This window comes from Rhinoderma darwinii, chromosome 10 (assembly GCF_050947455.1).
Source record: "Rhinoderma darwinii isolate aRhiDar2 chromosome 10, aRhiDar2.hap1, whole genome shotgun sequence".
In the NCBI taxonomy this organism is placed as follows: domain Eukaryota; kingdom Metazoa; phylum Chordata; class Amphibia; order Anura; family Rhinodermatidae; genus Rhinoderma; species Rhinoderma darwinii.
In genome coordinates, this window is record NC_134696.1 from 25,943,570 (window position 1) to 25,965,206 (window position 21,637).

The 21,637-nt window shown below is 44.6% G+C and overlaps 2 protein-coding genes across 6 annotated transcripts in view; both read right to left on the reverse strand.

Moving 5' to 3' along the window:
* HACL2 (2-hydroxyacyl-CoA lyase 2) overlaps positions 1–5,012 on the reverse strand; it is a 33,041-nt gene extending 28,029 nt beyond the window's left edge. Inside the window, exon 1 of the mRNA XM_075839554.1 lies at positions 4,013–5,012. The gene's annotated coding sequence lies outside the window, so the exon portion shown is untranslated. The remainder of the gene's footprint in view (positions 1–4,012) is intronic.
* Positions 5,013–5,777: 765 nt separating this feature from the next.
* LOC142661888 (uncharacterized) lies at positions 5,778–20,613 on the reverse strand. 5 transcript variants are annotated; one of them, XM_075839561.1, is made up of 13 exons: positions 20,520–20,613; positions 19,268–19,382; positions 17,387–17,473; positions 16,397–16,501; positions 15,972–16,067; positions 15,818–15,877; positions 14,712–14,822; positions 13,638–13,697; positions 11,580–11,666; positions 10,757–10,800; positions 8,647–8,727; positions 7,326–7,681; positions 5,778–6,044 (listed from the first exon to the last, which is right to left on the reverse strand). In XM_075839561.1, exons 1-13 carry the CDS (start codon positions 20,589–20,591, stop codon positions 5,849–5,851), a joined length of 1,470 nt encoding a protein of 489 aa, XP_075695676.1. In that variant the 5' UTR covers positions 20,592–20,613; the 3' UTR covers positions 5,778–5,848. The 5 variants fall into 5 exon arrangements, with proteins under 5 accessions (XP_075695676.1, XP_075695675.1, XP_075695677.1 ...); XM_075839560.1 differs by having other exon boundaries at positions 13,632–13,697; XM_075839562.1 differs by lacking the exon at positions 15,818–15,877 and having other exon boundaries at positions 13,632–13,697.
* Positions 20,614–21,637: the final 1,024 nt, after the last annotated feature.

Here is a 21,637-nt window from a genome sequence, read left to right on the forward strand (position 1 = left end):
ATTCGGCCATTATACGCCTCGAATTACGCCTGAAGAAACGCCCCTAATACGCCTACAAACATCTGCCCGTGGCTTTCAATGGGTTTTACGATGTTCTGTTCCCACGAGCCTTAATTTTACGCGTCGCTGTCAAAATACGGCGCGTAAAAAGACACCCGCGAAAAAGAAGTGCAGGACACTTCTTGGAATGTTTTTGGAGGATTTTTTCATTGACTTCATTGAAAAACAGCTCCAAAAACGGCCATAAAATATGCCACGAAAAACGCGAGTTGCTACAAAAACGTCTGAAAATCAGGAGCTGTTTTCTCAAGAAAACAGCTCTGTATTTTCAGACGTTTTTAGTCACTGCGTGTGAACATACCCTAAGACGATTGTAATACGCCTGCAGTTTTTCATTGGGAAATACAATGTGTAGTTCATATGAGACGTATTTTTACGCTGCTGAATTCAAAATACGCCTAGTAAAAAGAAGCGGCATGTCACTTCTTGAGGCATTTTTAGAGCTTATTTTACCATTGATACTATGAAAAATGCTTCAAAATGCGCCAAACAGCAAAAACGCTTAGAAAATCAGCTCCAAAAACGCCTGGATTCAGAGGTTATTTTCTCTTGAAATCAGCCACGTATTTTTCTGCCTCAAACATATGTGAACCCTAAAGGGTCAGTTCACACATTGAGTAAATACTTTGGATTTTCCGCAACGGAATTAGTTGCAGAAAATCTGCAGCAAATACAGTAGCAGCAAAGTGGATGAGATAAAACAAATCTCATCCACACGCTGCGTAAATGATCAGCGGAAAAAAAGCTCTGAAATTGACCCGCAGTGCAGTTTTATTCCGCAGCATGTTAATTGTATTTGCGTAAACGCTTATTTATTGCAGGTTTTCCCCATTGAATTCAATGGGAGGTAAAACCCGGAACAAATAGCAGTTGTTGCGTTTTTTTGCGGCGGGTTCGCAGTGATCCGGCCGCAAAAAAACGCAACAGAAAAAAAAAAGTCTGATACTTACCCAGAAGTCTGTATTCCTCCCTACAGCGCAGCCTCCTGGGATGACGTTTCATCCCATATGACTGCTGCAGCCAATCACAGGCTGTAGCGGCGGTCACATGGGATGAAACGTCATCCCAGGAGGCCGGCCTGGTTGATGTCAGAAGGCCGGCCTCCAGGATGACGCTTCATCCCATGTGACCGCTGTGATTGGCTGCAGCGGTCTCCTGGAATGAAATGTCATCCCAGGAGACCGGCCTGCTAAAGTGCTGCAGTTTTGCCACGGTTTGGTGCGTTTTTCGCCCGGAATCCCCAGCGGCGCACAGGACGGATAAGCTGCGTGCTTTTACGCAGCAGATCAGTCTCGTGTGAACTCAGCCTAAGGGTATGTTAAAAACGGCTGAAAATTATGGCACTGTTTTCAAGGGAAAACAACCTCTGATTTCCAGCCGTTTTTGATGCTTTTTTTTTTTTTTTTTTTAGACGTTCAAGTGAATAGGAGCAGAGCTGCAGTACTATGCGACGTACGGAGCCAACTGCTTCCGGCTCCATGCCTCGCATAATATGCCATAACATCCGATGCCCGCAGGACCGGCTGATTGGTGCGGTGTCCGGGTGTCAGACCCGCACCGATGATATACTGATGACTCATCTGTTGGATAGATCATCAATTGTCCGGTAGTGGAAAACCACTTTAATAATAGTGCTATACAATTAATAATTCATGATGTCCACAATCGCTCCTCCACAGCTGCCTCCTTCAGCAGGGGAGGCTGATGCGCCCTGTGCGACCGCACAGTTTGCACACACCTAAGGCCGGTCTTGTTGGTCAGTATTTTGCCTCAAATCTTTCCATTACACGTTTATTTTCCACTCCTGGTTTTGGCTTACAAATAACGACCACAATACTGCCGAATGAAAGAGAACTCAGGGCGGATTTACACGAGCGTGTGCGTTTTGCGCGCGCAAAAGGCACTTAACAGCTCCGTGTGTCATCACCATATGATGCGCGGCTGTGTGATTTTCGCGCAGCCGCCATCATTATGACACTCTGTTTGTATGTTTGTAAACAGAAAAGCACGTGGACACCCGCTGCGTAAAAATCACGGACTGTCTGCACGGCCCCATAGTCTAATATAGGTCCGTGCGAGGCGCGTGAAAATCACGCGTGTTGCGCGGACGTATATCACGTTCGTGTAAATCCGCCCTCAGGCTGATTTTAGTCATTATAGCTGCATAAAGGGTAAAAGCACACGCAGCGGGCGAAAACCGGGGGCCGCAAATCAAACGCTCGTTTCAAACTCCATTTACTAACATTGTACTGTAAATTTGTTAGTTTACCAGTGCGAAAATTGCACCAAAAATCTGCGACAAATCTGCCACGTCTGAACTCTGGCTTTATGTCTGCGCGTTATTGCAGGTAACCAAACCAGCGTACAATAACAAGCATTTGACAACTGCACCGATTTCAGGCAAAATCACGCGTCAATGCAGTTTTCAATCGAATCATACATGAACGGTGCGCGTGGCTTTGCTATACGGGAACTTTAGTCATGTGACATCAAGTCACACACAAGTCACGCTACAAAGAAATATTTGCAATTTGTCTGCAACTTACCATTACAAGACAATTTTAGGGTGCAATTTGGTTGTGAGTGGCATTCGATTTAGGCTTTTCAACATCCAAAAGACCCTAAAAAAAAAATTCAATTGTTGACGTGTCGCAAATGAGTCGCAGTCGCGTCCAATTTTACATTAAAGCCTATGCAGGCAGTCGCGAGCGACTTGTGATCTGCGACCAGACTTCCAGCAGGTTTGGGCTAGGGCAAAACAATGACGTGTCCCATAACATAAAAAAAAACGTTGTGCGCGTCGTGCGACCAAAAAATATATGGAATTTGATGTTGCCTTAAAGTCTGACAACTTTTTTTGGGCACGATTTGTGTGCGAGTCACGCGCGTCTGCAACGTGCGTTTTTTTTTTTACATAACCTAATAAAAAGACCTGTCACGCACAGGTTGCACACAATTTACATTGCGGTCTATGGAAAGCAATATTGCGTGCGACTTGCGTCCCTAAATCCAGCAAGTTTGTATTTTTTGCGAACCTACAGCCTAAAATGAATGATAACAGGGAACAACAGATAACATTTACCTGTACAGGATATATACATTTAGTAAATTTTAGAGTTTCTTTTATTCTAAGCCTTGATAACAAACAGAAGTTGCCTTACACCACATTACATTGCATTCCCATAGACTTTAGGTTTAGGGTATGTTCACACAGGTCGGATACGCTGCGTAAAAGTACACAGCGTATCCTACCTAGAACCTGCAGGGAATTCCATCCCAAAGACCGCACCAAATAGTGGTGCAGATTTTCGTCTGGAATCGCCGCTATTTAAAGAAGAAAAACCTATACTTACCCTCATTGGTGTTGCCATAGCGACACATCTCCCTGGTCTCCATGCGGCCCCGCCTCCTGTGATGACGCTACAGCCCGTGTTTGGCTGCAGCAGTTACATGGGATTAAACATCATCCTGGGAGGCAGAGCTGCTCGGAGAACAGTCAGGGGGAACAAGGAGCCCTCACTATGACAACGCCAAGGAAGTACAGAGCTTTTTTAATTCAATTTAAATTCCGGCCGAATGTACTGCGGGTTCAAGTTCGGACACTGATGTATCCGACCAGTGGGAACCCGGCCTTCTTGTTTCCCATTAAAGAGTTTCATACAAATATTATCTAAAACCATAAACCTTTGTGGGCAAAATACCTGTGATTAGCATAGCAGGGGTACACATTTATCACCTATCCTCAGGATAGGCGTTTGTTCGCTGGCTGCCCACCACCGATCACTAGAACGGGGGTCCCGTCTGCACAGCAACCTATTGCGTCCTATTTGCCTTTTTTTTTTTAAGGGTGAAACCTTTTTTTCACTTTGGGATATTGCATAAAACAGCGATTGCGTAACGTCGCATGTGATTTTAAAATACATATGGGATGATAAAAAAAAATAAAAATCACCTGGTCTCTCCAGCCGGCAGCCTTTGGTCGAGGGTCTGTCCGGCCCCACAGATTGTCGTCAGACCCCTTGAAATTGTCAGGATCTGTTGACAAGATTACAGCTCTGAAGCCGCTGTATGACCACACACAGAATGCTATCGTTTACCAGTCACACACATTATCTCTGGTGTATAATATTACTCATTAACACAGTAACACTAAAATTTGTGTTTAGAGGGTGGACTCTGACTTTTATCCTCCAGTTGTTAACCATGTGCTATCTGTTCAGAGGTATAATGCTGATCATCAGATAATGAATCCACAGCCGGTCATTAATACTACAGGATCTTTGAGCCGACTCTTCCAGTTAAGTATTAAGGGGCTCTCCGAGTTTACTCAACCACAGAACTTTATATCTCTGCTATACAGAACAACTAATAGTGTGGGGGGGGGGGGGCAGGTTTTTATAAATCGCCCCTACATTGGATAAAAAAATAGCACGTATCAACATACCGTAAAGGCTTTCCTACCGTTCTCTGCGGGATACATTGCCTCTTTGTATCATTTAACAGCAACTATTAGTGGTTGTCACCCACGTAGGGTGCCGAAATAAGACTAGGGTTACACGACCAAAAATCGCGATGTCGCTCTGCCTGCCCCGCTAGTAATTAAAGTCAATGTGGCTGCATTGTGACCCGCAGCTTGACGCGACCGCAAAATGAGAGTCACAAAAAGTCCAGCAGGTTCGGTTTTCTTGCGACTAGTATCACGGTCGTCGACTCGACACAGCAACAATGACTTTCTTTACCTGCGATGCAGGCAGGGGGACACAGCGGTCTTTGGACCCGTGACCTGTGTTGCCGCCAAAGTCACTATGTGGTGCTAGCCAGAAACGTCTGAATAGAGTAATGCATCCATGTTGGATTTGTTGTGATGGTATCAAGGTCATTTGTGACTTTTTTCTCCATCGGTAAATAATAAAGTCACGATGCGAGTCATAGTAAGGCGGTATTGCTATAGCCTTATTGGAAGGTAGATTAGAGGAGTGTCCAGTTTAGAAAGCCCAATTCATACACCCTATTAGGGAATTTTGAGATAATAGAGCGGGGTCCTCTGGTCAGGATCCTCATCTCTTGGCCAGAGTAAAGAGTGGGTTACAAAGTGCGTCTTTCTCTCTGGAGGACCTGTCCTGTATTACACAGACAACCCATTGATGTGAATGGGCACTGTGTAATGCTTAATTTGCCCTGTGGTGGTGCTGCAGAGAAATTGAACGCTTACTGCCAGGTTTCCCTATAGATTACAGCTGATCGTTGGAGGTCCCAGCAGCGGGACGCTTCTAACAAGTAGGTATTGCCAAAAAAAAGAACAACCCTTTTAAAGGATTTTTACTGTATTGTACACAGTTTGTATTGTGCCAGCTATAGCGAATCTGTCAGCAGAATATGCTGCCCAATGTAAGGGCAGAATATTCTATAAGCAGCAATACAACGATATTTTTTTGTGCTGTTTTTGTGCCATTTTGGCTAATAGAATGGATCTTTCCCTGTAATATTCTGACCTTACATAGTGCAGCATATTCAGCTGACAGATCCAAAGGCCCTTAGACTGTAAGGCAGCAGAATAAAACATGAAACAGAAAAGCAAGTGCTGCGGTTGGTTGTGCCTAGTACTGCAGATGAGCTCTATTCACTAGACGCCCGCCAATCACATATTACTGGCCTAGCCCAAGGATAGGCTATCAATGCGTATTCCTAGAAATCCCCTTTAATCAGATGTTTGTAAAAATGATCTAAAAGTATTTAATGGAGTACAAAAAGGTGCAAATCAGTTATCCGGGAAACAAACACATCTATATCAGATATGATCCAATGCCATTAGGGCAGCGGGATAGTCATACATCTTCATGTAGCCAACATTTAACTCTTCAGGGTAGGGTAAAAATTCTTGTACATGCTTGACCACACACGCAGGGATCGGCTTGTACTTGCGAAGGTCCAGGAAGCCATGAGCCCATATTACAAAGGCTCTGTAGGACGTCCGCCGCAGTTTGCTGTAAAAGCAGGAAAACCATGTAAAGACGAGTCATTGACTTATAAACTGATGTAACTTGTTGCAGATTTTATGCGGGAAAAACCTGCACAAAATGCGCCGTAAAATCTTTGGCAGATTTGTTTTCCCCTATTTATGTCACTAGCTGCTCGGTACAAATAGGACCCGCTATGGTAGGTATTTTTGGTGCAGATTTTCAATGCGAAATTCATCACGGAACATATACAACAATACCGCAATGTGTGAATATAGCATAAGGCTTCTTTCGCACTGGCGTTAGTATACGTTTACCTCTCGTCTGTCAGAGGAAGAGAGGATCGAAAGATTAAACGGAAAGCGAAGGTTCCGTTAGAATTACCATTGTTTTCAATGGTAATTCTTTTGCTTCAGTTGCTTTCCATTTGTCTCCGTTCGCTAGGTTTCCGTTTCTTGACGAAAGCAAAAGTGCAGTCTGCGGAACTTTTGTTTCTGTGAAAAAAACGTAAACCTTGTGAACGGAGACAAAAGGAAAGCAACTGAAGCAAAGGAATTACCATTGAAAACAATGGTAATTCTAACGGAACCGTTGCTTTCCGTTTAATCTTTCGATCCTCTCTTCCTCTGTCGATAGAGAGGTAAACGTAGATTAACGGTAGTGTGAACTTAGCCTAAGAGTATGTTACTAAAATGCAAGCACAGCTCTTGGGGTCACATGGCCTGAAGCTGACCATACAATGTACAATATTCTAGCCAGAACAAGCTGACTGGATACAATTGTAGCAAACGCAAAGCTGTGAGAAGTATTAGGTCTAAAATGCCCTTTCACATGAGCCAATGATCTGACAAACGAGTGTTCAGGGGAACGCACCTTAAAGTCCTGTTCACATGTGTGGAAGTCTGATTGCTGGGACCCCAATGTTTGCTAGAACAGGGTACCCTGGACTTCCGCATCACTGTAAGAAGGAGTTTTTATGTAGCGGTGGTCGAGCTGTGCACTGCCGCTAAATACAAACTCTATGGTAGTTACACAATCAGCCGAGCGCTGCACCTCTGGCCATACAAACTCCTCCTCATCAAGGTCGTGCGGTTGGAAAAGGAGGAGTGTTGACCATTGGTGGAGGTCTCAGCGGTCGGAAGCTGAATGAAGCAAAGCTGCAATACCAGCATAGATCATATACAAGAGTGGTGATGTTTCTGGGGGGGGGGGGGGCGGGGACAGGCCAATTTTTCTAGTCTTGTAACCCCTTTAAGTGTCTCCTGAGTCACAGCCGGTTATGTGCCTCTTACATATTTCAATACTTACTGAAGATAATACAGAACATCATTTTTTCTCTTAATTCTGGCTAAGAAACGATAAAGGAAATCAAGGCGATCCTGGTCCAGACACAACTCCTGGAAGGACGGATGCTTCGTAATACACACGCGCTCATCATTAAGCTGCGAGAGAAGTCCGGAAATCTCGTGGCAACATATAGACTCTTCCATAGTAGACATCACACAACAGTTGCCACATTTGCACCAGCTGGTGTTTGTTATGTCTCTTCTTTCTCGTGGTAATTCTGTTTTCTCATTCTTTACATCCTGATGTTTCGTAGGATTTAACGTAAAACCTGGCTGTGCTTGAAATGGTTTCACAATAGCTTCCAGGACCCGGAGACGCTATTCAAAAAAATATTAATATAAATGATCAGATGACATCTTTTAGGGACACTAAACCGTCAGTCTATCTTTCCTTTCATTACTTTACCGTTTAATGTTATCTATTGTCCCCTGTTATCAGCCATTTCAGGCAGGGGAGGGGTTGGCCCAACTGGATGAGTTACAGGAAATCCAGAAAAATATCTGCTCTCACGATCACTACTCTAGCTCACATATCTCCAGATCTGAACCTCCAGAAATATAAATATCCATATGTGTAAATAATTGTAGCATTTATTACCTATTCACAGGATAGGTGACAAATGTCTGACCGATGGGGGCCCCACCACGACGACCCTTCACTGGAATTGGGGTCCCAAGATGTCAATTCCTCACTTCATGACCGCAGTGAGGATTTAAAATGAAGCGGCGGTCAAGCATGAGATCTGCCGCTCCATTTAATATCTTTGGGGCTGACAGTGACAGCCGAGTACAGCGCTTGGATGTCTCCATCAGTCCCATTGACATTGAATGGAGCTGCAGCGTGGATGCTCGACCGCCGCTTCAACAAGGTGAGAAGGATCGGGAGTATCAGAACCCCCATTCTATTGATCGGTTGGGGGTCCCAGAGGTCAGATATTTATCACCAAGCCTGATGCAGGGAAAGCAGATGTGGAAAATCCACATTCTGCCCTGTCCTTTCAGGCTCCGTAGGGCCGTTACACCATTTTTTTGCAATATGGGATAGCATGGTAGACTACGCTCTTCCATAGAAAGGTATACAGTAAGAAAACATACCATGCGGTATATGTTTTTTACCATGATACCCTATAGGAGATGTATCCAACACTATACCGATACAATGGGATACGTTACAGCCTTCTATCGGAGGTATAAGTGAACAGGGCCTACGATATAAAACTTTTCTTCTCTTCCTTTTCCTCTGTTCTTTCTATTAGGCAACATTTTATCTGATCTCCACCTACCCTGGCTTCCCTTTCTTGTAAACTCAGAATATCACCATGAACTTGAGAACCAACTTTCCTCTTCTTAGGTCCCATTTCCAGCTAAAAATATAAAAAGAAATAGGAAGCGGAGTTAAGGACAAAATACATCAACAACAAAAAGTTTTAAAGGAACAATAAACCTACAAAAGATTGAGAAAATAAATAAGGGAAATCGAACACTTGCAAAAGGCTTCTGAATTTCTGCAGCGCTGTACATATTTTGACACCATTTAAGATCAGTCCCTGTTCTCAATAGTGGGACTCACAATCTAATTTCCTTATGTCAAAAACACAAACTGTCACCACATTATAAGTGCCCTGTCTCCTATATAAGGAGATGGGCGCTGTAATGTAGGTGACAGTAATGCTTTTTATTTAACAAAACGATCTTTTTTCACAACGTTAGGAGCGATTTTGGTTTATGCTAATGAGCTTTCTTAATGCCCAAGTGGGCGTATTTTTACTTTCGACCAAGTGGGCGTTGTACAGAGGAGTGTATGACGCTGACCAATCGGCATCATGCACTCCTCTCCATTCATTTACACTGCACTAGCGATATAGTTATATCACTATGTGCAGCCTCATACACAAGCCCTAACATTACTAGTGTCCTGATAATGATACACATGAAATCCAGCCTGGACGTCATGTGTACTCAGAATCCTGACACTTCTGACTCTTTTCTGTGAGATTTACAGCAACGGATACGAAATCTCGTTTACCTCGTAATCTCGCGAGATTTCGTATCCGTTTCTGGAATCTCACAGAAAAGATTCAGAAGTGTCAGGATTCTGAGTACACATGACGTCCAGGCTGGATTTCATGTGTATTCATTATCAGGACACTGTAGTAATGTTAGGGCTTGTGTACGAGGCTGCACATAGCGATATATCTATATCGCTAGTGCAGTGTAAATGAATGGAGAGGAGTGCATGATGCTGATTGGTCAGCGTCATGCACTCCTCTGTACAACGCCCACTTGGTCGAAAGTAAAAATACGCCCACTTGGGCATTAAGCAACTCATTAGCATAAACCAAAATCGCTCCGAACGTTGTGAAAATAGATATTTTTTTAAATAAAAAGCATTACTGTCACCTACATTACAGCGCCAATCTCCTTATATAGGAGACAGGGCACTTATAATGTGGTGACAGAGCCTCTTTAAGGGCCTTTTACACGGCTCAATTATCGGGCAAATATTATCGTTCTCGGCAGCACATCTTCCTGTGTAAACAGGGAGACGCGCTGCTGACATGATGGATATGCATGGGGATGAGCGATCGGATTAACAAGCGCTCGGCCCCATACATAGCTCCTTGTGGAAGAAATAAACGGGCGCGGATCAACGAGCTGTCTCGACGATGCCCATGTCCGACCTCTGGGACCTCCACTGATCCTGAGAATGACGGCACCACAACACTGATATAGCGATGCGTCCCCTTTACTGGTTTTCCCTGCCGCATCACGGCGACGTACTCTGCACAGCCACATTCAAGTGAATGCACAGCCGGGTGTCCGGGAGCGCTGCTGTGCAGGGAAAACTTAGAAGGGGGCGCTTCGCTAAAATCAGAGCTGCGGACTCTTCATTCTCAGGATTGATGGGGGTAAATGCCATCGTCATAAGATGGGAATGACTCTTTAAAAGAAATCTGTCAGCTGACCCCTCAACTGCTACAGCGTTATATAGGGGATGGTGAGAGCCAAGAAGGATGTCCCTGGCACTGCGAGGCAGTCCCTTCCCGCTCAGTGCTCCGGGCTCTCTGCACTGAATTCTACTCAGTCCATCTGCTTTGAAAGACAGCTCTAGCATCCAATCAGAAGATCACTAGAGCTGTTGCTCAGAACAGAGGGGAGTAGATGGCAGAATTCAGTGGAGAGAGCCCGGAGCACTGAACATGAAGCGGCCTCCTCTATAGCCCTTGCGATCGCGGCACCAGGAACATTAAAAAACTGATTTCTCCGTCATGCAACTTGCATAACCGTCACCCCAGGTATGCTTACACTGCTCTCCCCTTCCCCTATATAGCGCTGTCAGCAGTACTGAGGACTCAAAAGGATCATATGCAAGGACTATAGTTTGTGACATACCGATGTGGAAACTTCACTCCCCTGTTGATCACCACCATTGCCGTCTGACAAAATATAAGAGAAAAAGTGGTAAATGTAGGGACATGCAAATGTCTAACAAGTACAACCCTCTTCTCAAATGTAGCCCCCCCGCCATCAGCTGAGTACGGGGGCCGGCTGCTGCCTAAGGCCCCATGTACAAGACCGTGCCCGCAATCACGGCCCGCGATTGCGGGCACGGCCGGGCGCTGACTGACAGACGCATTTTCGGGCCGTCCTCCCATACAAAGTATGGGAGCACGGCCCGCAAAATGCAAAAGAACGGACATGTTCCATAATTCCCGGAACATTTCCACGGCACGGACACCCTTCCGTAGTGCTACGGAAAGGTGTCCGCGTTCAATGAAAGTGAATGGCTCAGTTTTTTACGGTCGTGTGCATGGGGCCTTAGGCAGAGTCCAAAAGCGTAAGAGCCACTCTGGATGGCAGGAATAGGCTCAGGCATGGGACCCCCTTCTATGACATCCAGATGCCATAACCCTGTAATTTTCAAAAAGGGAGGACCCTGGCAAGAAGACTATTGCAGTAAGTGTTGTCTGCTCTGTAACTCATCTAAACTGGTTAGAAACCTGATGACATCAGCGTGCAACAATTTTTTTCAATCTGTAACCGATTCACCTCAATTATAAAAGTGAGAAACATATCAGTGGGGTCTACCGGCAATCACATCTATGGGTCGGACAAGCTGGAGTTATACTTCTACTGGTCAGAGGTGGCGCTGTCACAAATGGAGGGTGTAATTGGTACATTCTGATACTGAAGCACAATATAAGGAAAAGCTTACCTGCCCTGTGAGGTCCACGCACCTCTACCTGCTGAACGCGAGCGCCACTCACGGGGCCAGACCCTTCTTGTTTGACGTTATCAGAAACTATTAGATAATAGAAACGGCTATAATACAAGATGCAAGACTTACTACATACGGACATCATGAGGGAGTCACAAACACATACATATATAATATTAATATATAATGTGCTGTGAATTATAAGAATATTACAAGTGACCAAAGATGTTGCTTACCGTATCAAATCACAAGGCCGCAGGGTGGGTACATTTATACAGGTCACAAAACTCTGAGGTGACTCCTAATATTCTTAATAATTTATACAGTAGGGGGAAGACATCATTCCTCATAATACACACCTCAGCAGCTGCAGAACTTATTTGAAAAGTAAAGGGGGTGGATTGCTGTCCACCATTAGTTAAAACATGGTTATAAAACACCATCCTTTGCAAAAACAGGGTCTGCAGCAGCTGAGTTGTGTATTATGATGTTGAGCAGCAGCTAAGATACAGTACTGTATAATACACACTGCAGCTGCAGAAGAACCTCTTAAAAAAAGCGAGAGACCTTTCCGGCTGGTAAGACTGGTCGCTCCTTCCTAGGTAGGTCATCCACCGACCCCATGTATTTTGCCCAGGTCCTCTTTTCTCCCTTTAACCTCCATCTGCCCCGATGATGTGCCCTCTACTCGCCGTATGTATGAATACGCCCAGTTAAAGCATTTTTAATGGAGCCGTTAATCGACGCGCACATCTCCACCGGTTGTTAACTGACTTTGAACGCCTATGTGTCTCCACCCAGCCCCCTACCCATGCCATCTCCACATTATATAAACTACTCCTTTCGCAGCGTTCCCAACAACTCCCCTCCTTCTGCGGGGCCTGGGAGAGAGAATTACATACTACATTTACGGATGCACAATGGAAGCGGTGTTTTTCCCTTTCTAAAAAAGCCTCTATAGCCATTAGGGCCCAGGAAACTTGTTACAAAATGGTCTCTAGATGGTACCGGGTTCCGGCTGCGCTTCATAAATGGTATCCGTCTGTGCCTGACAATTGTTGGCGTTGTGGTGCTGTGGGTGGTTCCATGTCTCATGTGTGGTGGAGTTGCCCCTCGTTGAGGAGTTTTTGGGATGCAGTACTTAAATTGATATTGGAGGTTACTGGAGTCTCTGTTCCCAATTCTCCGGAAGCAGCTCTTTTATTTATGTTCCCGATGCCAATACACGTTTATAAAAGTTCCCTAACTAGACACCTCCTTCAGGCGGCAAAATCAGTGATCCCACGGAGGTGGAAAACGGCAATACCCCCAACATTAGATGAGTGGTTTCGGGAGGTTGCCTTGATACAGCGCATGGAACACCTGGTGGCTCATTCCCCGGCCTATGGTCTCCATGGATAGTGTTCCTTTCTTCCTCTTCTTACCTCACGGCTGTAACCTGAGTCGGTCTATGCCCCTGTGAAGTGTACTGCGGCGCTTGTTCGCTGCTGTTTTCACTCATAATACCCCGGAACTGGAGTCCAGGATCCCCATTGTCCTCTCCCCTCCCTCCTATCCCTCCCTCTCTTGTGGCCTTTTTCTATTCTGTCTCTTCCCCGGTCTAGGGTAATGTGCCTCTCCTTCTCCGCTTGAATTCAGTGGCCTCATTGTATCTTTTGATGTTTTGCTTCTAGGCTCATTCATGCTGCTGACCTATACTGAACAATGTCCTTTGTATGGAGTTGTGATGCACATTTTTGATTTTTGTTTTTGTTGTTTTTGCTTTGGTCCTTGACCTTGTTCGTTGTTCTTCCTTTTACTGTGTGGAGGCCTTCCCTCCACTATGTCTTGTAACTTTGTGTACGGAAACTCAATAAAAACTTTGAATAAGAAAAAAAAGCGAGAGAGCACTACTTGTGAGTCAATCAGTGATGTGTGACAGACTGCTTGTACAGGAAGAGATAAGCAGCGCCTATGTAGCGCCCCTCATCTCCGTATAATCATCAGGTTCTGAAATCAGAATGCGATGTTTATACAATTATTATTTACGGATCTGAATGAAAACATTACCTATACCTTGAAAATCCCCCTCCGTGTCCGTTTCCTCCTCAGATTCATGTTTAACAAGGTCATCATCTGTGTAATACATAAATTAATTAAATCACAATTAAACTTATCAATCTTGGTGTGACATGTTTTTTGGAACTGCTATACATACATTTAACCCTCCATGGACACTTCCTTTGCATTTGCCTCCAGTACTGTGGGGCAGGGGTAAATTCAGAAAATTGACCAGGGATTTCCGATAATGCCAAATTACGCTGGGGCAAATAAAAGAATCAGACAGGAAAAATTCCATCCTGTAGGATCCCTGTTCCGCCTCATGCAAAAGCAATTGAGGCCGCTCCATAGGACAATAGGCAAATCTTAAATCCCTTTTACACTGGCCAATTATCGGGCAAATAAGCCTTCATATGAACGCTCGTTCCCGATAATTGCCCTGTGAAACAGGGCAACAACCTGCTGATGAACGAGCAAACGCTCATTCATTGGCTGATCGTATATTTTCTGCAGAACAAAATATTATCAGTGTCGGCAGCACATGATGGAAACGCGTGGGGACGAGCGATCATAGTAAGGAGCGCTGATGTCTCGTTGATCAGTGCTCGTTTTTACGGCCGATATCGACCGGTGTAAAAGAACCCTTACTGGCCGAGAGGGGTCATGTGATGGCTACTACCGCCCGCGCACACTCTTATAAAATGCACCATGCCTTCAAATAGCACCATAGTTTGGAGATATTAACCCCTAGAAGAAATGCCTGTGTATGAAAACAGAGCCATACAATGGTACAGTAGGGCCCCATAGACTTTATGGATGCCATATTACGGCCCCATACAATTCGGACGTTGAATGGAGCCGTGATACCACCATGTGCATATCTATAGTCAGCTGATCAAGCAAGAAGTAAATGGATGAAAGCTCAGTGCAATATTATTCTATACAGTGCTATCCCTGAAACAGTCAACTCAAATTCGATCACCCGAAAATGAATTCTTGAAAAGCGCAAGAATACATAAATAGGAACTCCACCAAATATCATGGGCTCTGTTGAAGAAAAAATGCTTTGGACAGAACCAACACGCTCACCTTTGGTAGGACAAGGCTGGTTATCCCCTCCTGCACTATTATAATCATCTATTGAATACGCATCTTCTTCTGTTTTTACAAAGAATGAATTATAATTTTTGGGCTTGGAGCCTGTCAAAAAAAAAATATCATAAAAAAATAGAGTCAAACATGTGAATTATAATTCAATCTTTCATTACCTATTCATTCAGTAAAATCAAATATATATTCATTATATATTTGTCTTCAATTTGTTTTCCTTCTGTGCCATGTGGAATTTAAAAAAAATCTGGAAACTGTCAGCAAGTGGCTGTCGGTGGATCTATTTTTCTTATAATGTGTCTCTATTCAGAACTTTGGGGGCGAAAATCTTGTCTTGTTGTGGATTGGCTGATGCAAATCAAACTATATGGAGGTTAAAATGTTCAAGGGATTCTCCGTTTTAGACAAACACTTTTTGTTAGAAAGGTCCCTAGAAAATAAGCAGATTACAACGCGCGCCACTGCTGGGTCCCCAACGATCATCTGTAATCTGCATGAAAACCTGGCAGCAATTGTACAATATAAAAAATGAGTTTCACTTTAAAGGCTATGTAAACCTTTGAATGCTTTTTTTTTTATGTATCACATTATTTTAAACAACTTTGTAATTGATTTTTATTAAAACATTTTTGCACTTTTTGACATACAGCTTCTATGTATCCTGGATACATAGAAGCTGCATCCTCTGTTCAAACCTGAATCCATCAGAAACAGGCCTTAAATGGTAACTAAACTTTAAAAAAAAAATTGACATTTCATAGTAACATGCCAGATGTTTTGATTGGTGGGGGTCCGATAATGGAGACCCTGACTGATCGCTAAAAGGAAGCAGCAGAAGCGCTCGGGTGAGCACTGTGCCGTTTCTGATCGGCTCTGCATGGCTTTCCTCGAAGCGCTGTACGGGTTCAATAGAAATTTATGAGTCCGTACACTGCTCGCTCGGCTATCCGGGAAAGCCGCTCAGGAATGAACCGGCACAGAGCTCACCGCTTCGTTTCAGCGATCGGTGGGGGTCTCAGCACTCGGATCAGCACTGATCAATACACTTTAAGGTCAGGGCCTGTTCTGAAGATCAGTATACTCACTAGTACGTGTCGGTCCATGAGCTGCATTCTCCTTTCTTACATTTAACGGAGAAGTCACAGCTGAAATGTAGAAATCAAGGTTGCAGGGCTGCAATAAAAAATGCTGAAAACCAATAACCAATAAATATATTTGGCTGGTAGTATGAAGACTCACATGTTGAAGGTTGAGCAACATTCCGCTTTTCCTCCATAACAAATATGGCTTCTCCTGGAGATTCGTTTTTTACCATCAGTAAAATATCAGGAAGATCTACAGAAAAAAACATGAAGCTGAATGTAATCTATTGTTCCCTGTTATCAACCATTACAGGCTGGGAAAAGGCTGCTCACTATTATCATCGGAGGGCAGGGTTACATTGACAGCTCTATCATACTGCTGGAAGCCTAGATAAGGTAGGACTACTACAGAGATGATATATTACATTGTAAAATAAAATGGGATGTGCCTAGAAAAGTCCCAACCTCATATTCTAAGAGCAGGCCCCTATAGTTTCTAGCAAGCGATGCAAAATACCGAAACAGCCGGGGTCCTCCCGTAAACTAGCAGTGACAGCCGGAGTTCCACCATAAACCCCTCACCTCCAATTACTGCATTCTTTTCCACAGACTGATCGTCAACGCGAACAAACGATTCATCCGGTTTCTTAACGTTGAACACAACATTCGGATTGATGATGGTGTAACCTACAAATATAATTGTATAAATAATATCATACTGTTTATTTCAAGTGTAAATAGGAGGTTACATCATGTGACCTTATGTTATGTGTGTTCCTATAGGGTCATGTTATACCAGGTTATAGGGTATCCCAATGACTGGATCAAGTACATGTCAAAAAAATCATATCAGAGTCCCAGAAGATGTCCCCATATGTCCAGGACTTCGTGCTTGTTTGCAATAAGTAAGGCCGCCTCTCCCTTTAAGTAACGGGCATTACAGAAACCTTCAAGTTCCACTATCTAAGGCTATGTTCACACGGAGTATTTTGGGGGAGGAATATCTGCCTCAAAGCTCCAAACGGAATTTTGAGGCAGATATTCCTCCCCCAAAATACTCCGTGTGAATAGCAATGATCGCGCCGTTTTTCGCCCGCGGCCATTGAGCGCCGCGGGCAGAAAACACGCTTTCTCCTGCCTCCCATTGAAGTCAATGGGAGGTCGGAGGCGGAAGCGCCCGAAGATAGGGCATGTCGCTTCTTTTTCCCGCGAGGCAGTTTTACTGCTCGCGGGAAAAAGACGCCGACGCCTCCCATTGAAATCAATGGGAGGCGTTCTCGGGCAGTTTCTGCCGAGTTTTGCGACGCGGTTTCCGCGTCAATAAACTCGGCAAAAGACCCCGTGTGAACATAGCCTAAGAAGACCAAATTTGCGGAATATTGGATACAAAAACAATCCCTTTATAAGAGACATCATTCAAAGACTAAAGATTGGATGAGCTCGAGAACGTGGTTTTTATTATACAGGACAGTGAGATGCTGCAACCAAGTAGGATAATACTGAGCATGGACGGACCCTATAGATGGACAATAAATGATCGCCATCAGTACGGGGATCCCTCTCCAGACTCACCGAGGGACATTACAGCTTCATGTATCTCTTTTATTACAGCCTTATAAATATCTTTCTGCCAGTCCTCCAAGCGTGTCCACTGTTCTTCTGTAAAGGAAGCGGCAACATCGTGGAATATAATAGGACCCTATAAAACAAAACTCTAATAATAATAATAATAATAAAACAGTAATAATAATATTGGTATTAAAGGGGTTGTCTGGGCACGGGGCGGTTTTTCATACTGATGACCTACCCACAAGACAGGTTATCAGTATATGATTGGTTGGGGTCTGACACCTGGACCCTGCACCAGATGACCATGCCGGAAGCAGATGGCTCCAGTCACAGTATAGCGACCGTGCTGCAGTACTGCAACTCTGCTCTTATTCAAGTGAACAGGTGCAGAGTTGCAGTACTGTAGCACGGCCGCTATACAGTGTACAGAGCCAAATGCTGCTGACACCAGCCACTGCCTAACATCCGGTGCCCGGAGGCAGCCGGAACAGCTGATCGGTGCGGGGTCCCCCACCGATCATATAGTGATGATCTATCCTGTGGACCACCCCGTGCCCAGACAGCCCCTTTAATTATGTAACATTCAAGAAAACATGAGGCACGAAGGACAAGCAGATACAATATTATAAATTTTTACTGTTACGGAGGTTGTATCATGAAGTCGACTCCTTTTGGAATTACCGTCCCCCCGGGGATCAGCGGATTGCCATGAGTCCGGCTTCAGAAACCCCAAATGCTGAAGCTTCTGCTAGCCATACATGTTCCCTGCAGAGGCTACAAGGAATATTTATTACATGCAGACCATTCATATGAACAGCCGATCCGCCAGAGAGAGAGAGTCACTCTTTATCAGCCGTCCCCCTGCTCTGGCTAATAGAGGGTCCCAAGCATGGCCCTCCCCCTCTATGACATTCGTACGTCGTAATAGAGTGTATGGCAAGGTGTTGTCTACATGAGACATTCCCTTTAAGCACTGGGGGCTCATGCGTAACTTACATGTGCATGAACTACAATTACTCGTGACGCTGACATATAAGGGGGAATTTATTAAGACTGGCGTTTCATTGGTCAGTTTTAATCCAAAGAGCGCTGGATAAAAATATACATAATTTATTAAGAAGCGCACGCTACTTAATAAATTAGGCGCATCTCTAGCTGTCCGTGCACCAGAAAGGGAAATCTACAGGATCTCTGCTTAAATTACGCCAGCTTCTCCTGTAAATTATAATGAATATATCGGGGCGAGGTTGAACCCACCCTTTCCGCTATTTCCCAACCAGTGTCATTTTGGCCTTCATCAGGCTAGGACAAATCCACATACCTTTTTCTTTGCAGTATGGATTAGTGTAGTAGCCTACGCTGTTCCATAGAAAGGTATACAGTTAAAAAACGTATATAGCACAGTATATGTTGTTTTCTTTTTACATTGAGAGCCTATTAGCAACGGATCCCACTGTATGCCTATAGAATGGATTACGTTGCAGCCTTCCATGGAAGGTACATGATGGCAGATCATCCGGACGTATATCTCTAACCGGCTCCGAATCTGATGTGAACAGAGCCTAATCTGCATAGCATTTTATGCGCTACCCGACTTGTCAGATGGCGGTTAAAAAGCTACGCGTGGCACGCAACAACTGACGCAAATTTATCCCAACGTTCACGCAAAGTAAGTCACTCCAAAAACATACCGATACCTATGAAATCGGCCCTAAGGTGTGTGTGAGATATGAAGGTTAGATCGTGAGGGACAGGGACTGATGTGAATGGAAACAACCTCTGTACAGCGCTGCGCAATATGTTGGCGCTACAATGAAAAAGAGATCAATAAATAAATATTATGCAACACAATTCTAGTCGATGGGCTACTTTCTTCTCTCTTACCTGAACAGTCATTTTGCAAGTGTCCGAAATCAAATCCCCAATCAGGGGAAATAGTGACGTCTAGTAAAAACAAGAAGCCATTCAAGATTTCAGCCAAGACATGAGACTCCAACGCCTGACAAATAAAGCAGAACGAAAATTAAAAACCATCCGAGGGTTTTGCAATTAGAAGTGAAGGTGTATCGGCAGGGTTGGTGGGGGTCTGACTACAGGGACCCCCGCAAATCACAGAGCTAAACAATTAACCATTGCTGCAGCTGGACGGGAGTGACGCTGTTCAGGGAAAAAACCCAGGGGAAGTAGGTCCCTTCGTTCTGCATTGGGGTCCCCACATAACCACTTTAACCCATTAAAGGGGTTATGCGGGGACCAAAAATTACTATCAGTGTAGTCCCTGCAGTATGTGATACACTCGTTAATATACATCTGGTCTCCCATCGCGCTGATTCTGAGATTTTCATAGATTTTTATAGCGCTGCCGGGGGACCAGAGGTCTAGTTGCACAGACTTCTTTGATGACGATACGACTCTTCGTCACGCGACCGATCCCGCTGTACTCCATGTAATCTCTGTACTACTGCTTGTACATACAGTACAGCGGGGCCGGTCCCATGATGAAGGGTCGTGTCGTCATAGAAGACGACTGTACAACTAGACGTCCGGTCCCCCGACAGCGCTATAAAATCTATGAAAATCTCAGAATCAGCGCGACGGGGGACGGGAATATACATTAGCGAGTGTACTCACATACTGCAGGGACTACACTGCTAATCATTTTTGGTCCCCGCATAAATTAATCAAAATGTTCTGACATATAATAGCAAATTACCATCAGATTATAATATGGGAATACCCCTTTAAACATGTTATAGTATAATAAAACGACATCTGTGCATTGACGTTACTTATTCTGGACTAGCCATTTCTATGCTGTCCCCAATGTTTATACTGCTAAGCAGCTCATTGTGGGTGTGACAGCAGGAAGATTGACAGGTCCCGTTATGCCAGCGTTCCGTTAGAAAATGACAGCACACAGCCATAAGCATTGTAAACATAATTATTCCTGACACATCGGAATGACAAGTACTAATACTCTGCTAATGAAGACAGCAGTCATGACTATGCAACGTCAATGTATTAAATACGATATGCGAAAACTCTGCACCTAAACGACATGCTAATACGTGAACCCTAATGCCTTGGGTCACCCACACACACCCTTTATACACCGGAACACATTACTGTCACTCACCCGCAGGACCCTCACATTGTAGTTGTACCACCTGGATGCAAAACATTCAACTTCCTCTCCATGCGAGTCCATGTATGAAGAACGCGCATGCGCGACACTGTGTAACACAATGGCAGTAATATTCGCGCACGCGCAGTAAACAAGTGGCGGCTAAGCGATCTACTCATGCGCAAACCTGGCAGACGCTTCGTAAACTTGCCCATGAGGCTGCGCATGCGCGATGCGTTCTGGTTTTATAATGGATGGCTCTATTTAAAAATAAAATTATTTGGAAATAAAGTATTACATGATGGCCATCAGATGAACGGCCCCACATGTAATATATGGATAACCTGAGTCTGGCTCATAGACGGGGGTCCATCTTATGACGTCCATATGTCCCAATAGGCTGCTTTATTGTCTCTTTAGGCCAGATTCTCACGAAGGCATCATTTACACGAGCGTAATATACGCGCGTGCGATGCACGAGCTTTTCACACGTGTCGTACGCACCTATATTAGGCTATGGGGCAGTGCAGACAGTCCGTGAGTTTTGCGCAGCGTTTGTCCGCTGCGTAAAACTCACAACATGTTCTATATTTCTGCGTTTTTCGCGCATCACGCACCCATTGAAGTCAATGGGTGCGTGAAAACCACGCAGGTCGCACGGAAGCACTTCCGTGCGAACTGCGTGGTTCGCGCAACAGCTGTCAAACTCTGAATGTAAACAGAAAAGCACCACGTGCTTTTCTGTTTACAAACATCCAAACGGAGTGTCAAAATGATGGCGGCTGCGAGAAAATCTCGCAGCCGCGCATCATACACTGATGACACACGCAGCTGTTAAGTGCCTTTTGCGCACCCAAAACGCTGCGTTTTTTGCGTGCGCAAAATGCACATGCACGTGTAAATCAGGCCTAACAAGTGCACACTCGGACGTGAAAAACTGCCTTTTTTACGTCCGAGTTGCACCCGTGCGGGTCCCGTTTTCACGGAACCACATAGACTTGAGTCTATCGAGGGATCCGTGAAAACAGAAGAAAATAGGACATGTTCTATACTTCAACGGACCCTTCATACGGTCCGTTAAAACAACGGCCATGTTAACGGCCCCATTGAAATACATGCGTCCGTGTGAC